Source organism: Scatophagus argus, chromosome 17 (genome assembly GCF_020382885.2).
Source record: "Scatophagus argus isolate fScaArg1 chromosome 17, fScaArg1.pri, whole genome shotgun sequence".
Lineage (NCBI taxonomy): Eukaryota > Metazoa > Chordata > Actinopteri > Scatophagidae > Scatophagus > Scatophagus argus.
In genome coordinates this window covers 4,611,531-4,617,627 of record NC_058509.1, presented here as the reverse complement: position 1 = coordinate 4,617,627, position 6,097 = coordinate 4,611,531, and the positions used below count along the sequence as shown (strand labels likewise).

The following is a 6,097-nucleotide window of genomic DNA, read 5'->3' as shown; positions in this document are numbered from 1 at the left end:
ATTAAGACGGAGTAAATTGCATTACATCTTAACCGTGCTTTGCCTGTTCTAAATCTAATCTTTTTTTACCTAAACTTACATCTCATTAAGGAACGCCAGTGACACCTAGTGGACTGAGGTAGAACACCACGAATCATTAAAAGTACTCCTTAGTATATTAAGTATTGCATGAAAAGCGACATAACATTGGGCTTTTGAAACTACGACGGCATTTTCCAGACGGACAGATGAGGACAACATTAATACTGTTCCAGTAATATTTGACTGACCTCCCCTTGGTCTCTGTTGGGCCGCTGGCCAATAATGTCAGTCGCTCACTACATTTTCCCACGCCTGAAAATGATACATTTCACACCGGGTTCACACCGGGTCAAAGGGCCTCATAAATGTGAGGAGGAGATCTCTCTGCTAATCAGGCGATTTGAAATTTAAATTTAGCAAGTTCAGCTTTAGCTGGAAATGTCCTCATCTAAAGCAACAGAGAAACAGCGGGAGTCTAAATGCGTGCGATGCCGACACCACGGGCTCATCATCGGGCTGAAGGGCCACAAGAACTCCTGTCCTTTCCAGGAGTGCAACTGCCCCCAGTGCTCCTTTGCAGCACAGCGGTTACGGAGCAGATCCCTGAAGCGGAAACCGAAGACGCACTCCGTCGACACTGGTGTCGGCGCGGTGAAACAAGCCAATGGGGGGACTCGTCAGTCGGCCACATCTGGATTAACATGTGGGAACTCGGAGCGTGACACCCTCACCATCGCCCGGTGGCACCCTGACCTCAGACCTGCCGCGGGAGGGGGGGACAGCTCGGGGGGAAGTTTGAGTAAGTTAACGTTACATTAGCCTAGTTATTTCTAATGTGTTTACAATGTGGATCTCACTGGAATGACCCCAAGTGGGCTGCACCAAGACAGTTGTTCCCATAAGATAAATACTGACTTTTAGCAGAGCGGTCATGACTTAGCCTAGCTAAAACTGGTCCGCTCGGAACAACAAAAGGTAAGTAGCTAATAGGACATGCAAATATTATGACGAATGTCCGGATTTTCCATTGAAATAAACATCTTTGTTTGTAGTTATATGTCAACCTTTACAGAAGCTACATAAGACAATTTGTACAGCATGAGATTTATTTAAAGAAAACTGTCAAGATGTCGTCAACCGCCACGCAGCCTGCACCTACTGATTGGTCGACAAAAACGCACTGCGAAGGACATGCGCACAAATGCACGGACGCAGGCTCGCGCACAGTGAGAGGGGAGAGTTTGCTGAGTAAAGTTTTTTGTTTTTATATATATAAATAAAGCAAAACAACACTTAGAGCACAGTTCATGCTTTGGGTGCGGACCGAAGTGAAATCAGTAAAACTTTGTGTAAACTTTACGATAATTAATTAAACTTTGAGTGACTGTTCAGGGCTGAAACAAATTGGCATTCAGCCGAACATTAATTAATTAATGATTTTCAAAGATGCCAACTTTTTACATAATATTATATATATATTACGTCTTTTTGTGTTTTGTACTATGGATTTTTGTTTTTTCATATACTAAACAATTACTTGATTAACGATGGATAAGTTACAAAATAATGAAAACAGTTATTAGTTGCAGCTGATAATAATAATGTTATCATTTTCTTCTTTTGCTATTTTAGATTGAATTATGGCTTGAATGTAAACACATGAGTGAGAAATCCGAGCCCTCACCCCAAAACACCATTTTAAAATTAAATAAATGAATATTCAGGAACATTTACTGCTCATATGAGGCTCATAATGTCTTATGACTTCTCCTCCCAGATGCCCCTCACTTCAGTGGATTTGGCCAGGCTGCACCTCTGCCTGTTGTTCCCTTTCCATTTCGGATGTCAGGTCCTAGCAGCTGCACACTGGGTCCAAACCTCCTGGTCAACATTCTGTGGCTGCCACCAGTGCCTGCTGGGGTTTACAACAACAGCGTCTTTGGACCCTCAGTGTTCTCCCACTTACAGCCAGGTGCTCGGCATCACCCACCACTACCACCCTTATCTTCTGCTCTAAGTGCTTTTTTGAATACTAAACTCTAGCTGTACTGAAAAACTGCTACTACAATACAGTAAAAAGCATGTATTTGTTTAATGTGTCAGAACTGCAGAGCGGTCAGCTGCCCAATCCAAGAGCGCCTGCAGGAGGAGCTGACGCCATGGCAGAAGTCGTAGTGGAGCTCGACTAAATCACAGTGAGCGAGATATCTGACGGGTTACGTGACGAGAACTGAGCGTTTTTTTTTTTCATGTAAGGTTTCCTGGTTTAGATGGAGAGAATTTCAATCGCTTGTTCCACAAAGGATGCAGTCTGTTTGGTCGTCCTGTTCAGACTGGCGGCCTGAATGTTTCTGTACGCTGTTGGTTGTTAATAAACTGATGCAGGTTAAAGCTAAGGCTTGTTGTTAAAGGAGGCCAGCTGATGAAAGCAACAAATGTAAGGCTATTTTGTATTTCTAGTTTTCGAATACAAAAAATCCCTAGAAGTTTCAGGTTGATTATTTGCACTCATTTGCAGTTTTTGTACTTCAATAAATCGGTTGTTATTTTTCATGGAGTGCAATGTGCTACTAGTGTTCAGTGACACTGCGTTTGTTTACAAACGTACAAAGAAAAATAAAACATGATTTCATTCTTGTCTTTTTTGCTTTTACTGATTTTTCAACATACTAATGACAGCCTGTCAGACTTCAATTCAATACGTTTTCCACACTAAATCTCTCCAGCCTTTACACTCATTACACCTTACATAGTTGGAATGAAAAAAAGAGGTAGCATAAAGAGGTAGCACACACCCAGGATGTTAAACAAATGAGACTAATCTCACCTGTTTTCAACATTAGTTACGTTATTGATAAAGTCTACGTAAATGAAATTTTGAAGGGATCTGGTTTTGCAGTGACTTCCCATCCCTGTTCTTTTGTTTAAACATTTTCCCTGTTGCCTCGTTCGCTCTCTGCTTCTCTTTCACTCGTTTTCTGATGAAAACAACAGATTACATGCAGGGGAATTCGTGATTATAACTCTGTCTTGTGATTTCGGTTGTTGAGAAGATGTTTATCTTGTTGTAAGTCCAGCAGGGGGAGCAGCAGCACTCCTCTCCCAAATTCTTTCACTTGATTATAGCTAACTCAGGGTCAGTTTTTCTTACATTTTATGAGGCAGTTTTCTCATTATAATCTCACATTCTCAGCTTACATAACTCCTTCAGTGGGTCCCTACACTATTTGTTTTGTTAGTTTAAGGCACTGGGCCACAGCTAATGAGGGGAAAGGCAGGAATATTTTCATAGTTTCCAGATGAGAGCATTTACTTTAAACTCGAATAGCTAAAGCAAGGCGTCTGGACTTGTGAAGATTGGCTTGAAGACGTTTTGCCGCTAATCCAAGCAGCTTCATCAGTTCTGCATTTACTTTAAACTTCGAAGAACTTTAATGTCAAGTGAAGAAGCCTCTTAATGGATCCATATTTACAATCTAATGATAAAACCTCCAATAACACATCAGTCACAGACAATTTTCTGAATCATTTTTAACTGCAGTGGAGCATTTTTGCATTGTTGTATTGTTACCTTCACATGAGGAAAAGCTCTTCATGTGTCTGAGTGTAGATGAGGCGATACTGCACAACACATGCTGCACACCCCTGTGCTGGTTTCTAATATTTGTCACCAGAGTGTTGGAGTTTGATGGAAAACTTCCAGGAGGAGGCGCACAGCGTGGCTCCACACCCCTCTGGCTTCTCCGTGCTGGTGGGGCTTTCATCGGAACGATAAAGGCTGACATCAGCAACTTCAAGGAACTTCACAAAGTGCAGCTGCACAGAAGGTGAGGACTGTGTGTGTTCCAGTTCCAGAGACCACTGGGAAGAAAGGCAATTAAAAGGCCAAAAGTAACCACTTTTAGAGACCCTTGGAGCTCTCTTAAGTGTAAGATTAAGACCTAAGAGCTTTCAACTTGGAAAAAGCAAAAGTACAGACTGTGTACCCTTTGTTCCTGTCCAAACTTTCACTTTTCACAGTTGGATGAACACAATTCCCTTCTCTCGCATCCTCGCTCTGGGAAAATAAAGTCGGGGACGTGGGGCACAGAACAGCACAGAAACCTTATTCACACCGTTTAAATGTAAAATTAGGTCAAAAAATTTCACAGCACTCTGTTTCTGAGGGTGCTGTTGTCCTATTCAAGTTGAAAGGACAAAGAAATGAATGAATATCAGTCAGCACAGATTAAAGGGCACACAGCATGTCAGCACTGGTGTTCAGCTCTGCCAATGCCAGACACTTGTTTGTTGAAATGGGTGTGAGAGCATCAACACCCCTGTCCTTCAGATGGGAGAAGGCAGGAGGAGCTTCTGGGTGGAATCTGGATTATTACAACAATCTCAGGTGTTTAAGACTTACTGACATGGCAACACATGAAACAGTATGTGCCTGACCTTCACAAATGACTCATTTCTGTGACAAAAAGCTGATGCGACATGTTTAATATAACAATACAAGGCAGGTCTGGTGCTCTGGAGGTGAGAAATTTCATACCTATAATTCAGTACAAGACAATGTGCACATGTCATCGTGACATTTGCAAAGCAGTGCAGAGTCAGTAATCAGTAATGATGGCCATACTGTGATCAGCTTCTATGTTGTGCAGGTTAATCCCAGGATTTAATTTAATATGATATAATTAGACATGTTAACAGAGGCCACTGTGTGTGTGTGTGTGTCTTCTTGATGCAGTGCCAATTAAAATAGAAGACTGAGACACACACACACACACATGCTTGTTAGTCATGAGGAAATTCTTAACTTTCCTGAGAACTGCCTCCACAGGTGCCACCATGTTGACTGGTTATGCAACTCAGTAACAGTGAACCCATAAGCAGCTTAGAGGAACTGTTCTGAATCGCACTGATGGCTCGAGCTACTGCCAAAATATTTTGGCAAAAAACTTCACTGACTTATCTCTGCAAAGTTGAGATCTGAACTGCTGGTCAATAAAGTCAAGGATTTCATTTTTCATTTAAATCCCCCTCTTGACTAACCCCCCCCCCCCCCCACACACACACACACACGATCCATTTCGATATATAAATATGTATAAATATACGCCACATTACAGAAGGTAAAGATGCTCTGGCCGATGACTGACTGTGACTTAAAGGCAAACTGCACCCTAAAACGTGTCAAAGCCATGCTGTTTTCCACAGTCAGTGTTGCTGTTTGTCAGCTTAGCACAGTTATGAACCGGTCCGTGTGTTGACTGCCCCTGCTGAGAAATAAATCCTGCATGTCCTCCTGTTGGCTCGCAGCTCTGCATGAGAGGCTCAAACTGTGGCTACAGTTCGCTACAATAGCCAGTTTTCAGAGTTCAGCTGAATCGAACTTTAAATCCAAGCAGAGACATTCAGTAGTTATTTTATATGTAGTTCCTCTTTAATCTAATTTAAACCCGACACTAAGTAAAAGTAAAACCTCACAAGGAAGTACTGAACATTATTGATTATTGATTAATGTTAACAGCACACACCTCTATGAATGTACTAATTAATTTAAAAAAACTTAAATGTGTAAGATATGGCTTGACAGCTCACCCACCCACTTAAAAATGACCTTTCAGATGCATGCCTAAAAGAAGCATGTCAATACAAGATCAAAGCTGCGAGTGGGGAAAGTTTTGTGGCAGTAGAAGCGGAGATTAAAACACTCTGAAGTGCACTGCCCTGTGACTTCCACAGAAGAGATTTTTTAAGCCTGTGTGCCAAGCTTATTATCAGGGTGGCAACCGTTAGCAAGCAAACTAATTTTGTTAATTGTCGGCAGGAATGGCACTGGTATGAGGAAGATTTGGTCCATGAACATAGAAAGTGTTGTGGGTACTAACATTAAAAACAGTTTTGTGTTAATCTCCTCCAAGATCAGCCTAATTGGCTCAGACCTCAAAAAGAGGTTCCAAGTTCCATTAGGTTAGTTTATCAGCATTTCATCCTCCTCCTCCTCTTCCATCACACAGAATCTGAGTTGAGAAGGCCTAATAAACAAACGTTAAAAATAAGGTCACTGAAGGTTTAAAACGCATAA

The 6,097-nt window shown here is 41.8% G+C and overlaps 1 protein-coding gene across 1 annotated transcript; it reads left to right on the top strand.

Moving 5' to 3' along the window:
- Window positions 1-459: 459 nt before the first annotated feature.
- Window positions 460-2,664, top strand: LOC124074220 (doublesex- and mab-3-related transcription factor 1A-like). The gene is made up of 3 exons (XM_046416894.1): window positions 460-820; window positions 1,799-1,993; window positions 2,125-2,664. The coding sequence occupies exons 1-3, from the start codon at window positions 460-462 to the stop codon at window positions 2,208-2,210; spliced, it is 642 nt and encodes a 213-aa protein (XP_046272850.1). The 3' UTR covers window positions 2,211-2,664.
- The last annotated feature ends 3,433 nt before the right edge of the window (window positions 2,665-6,097 follow it).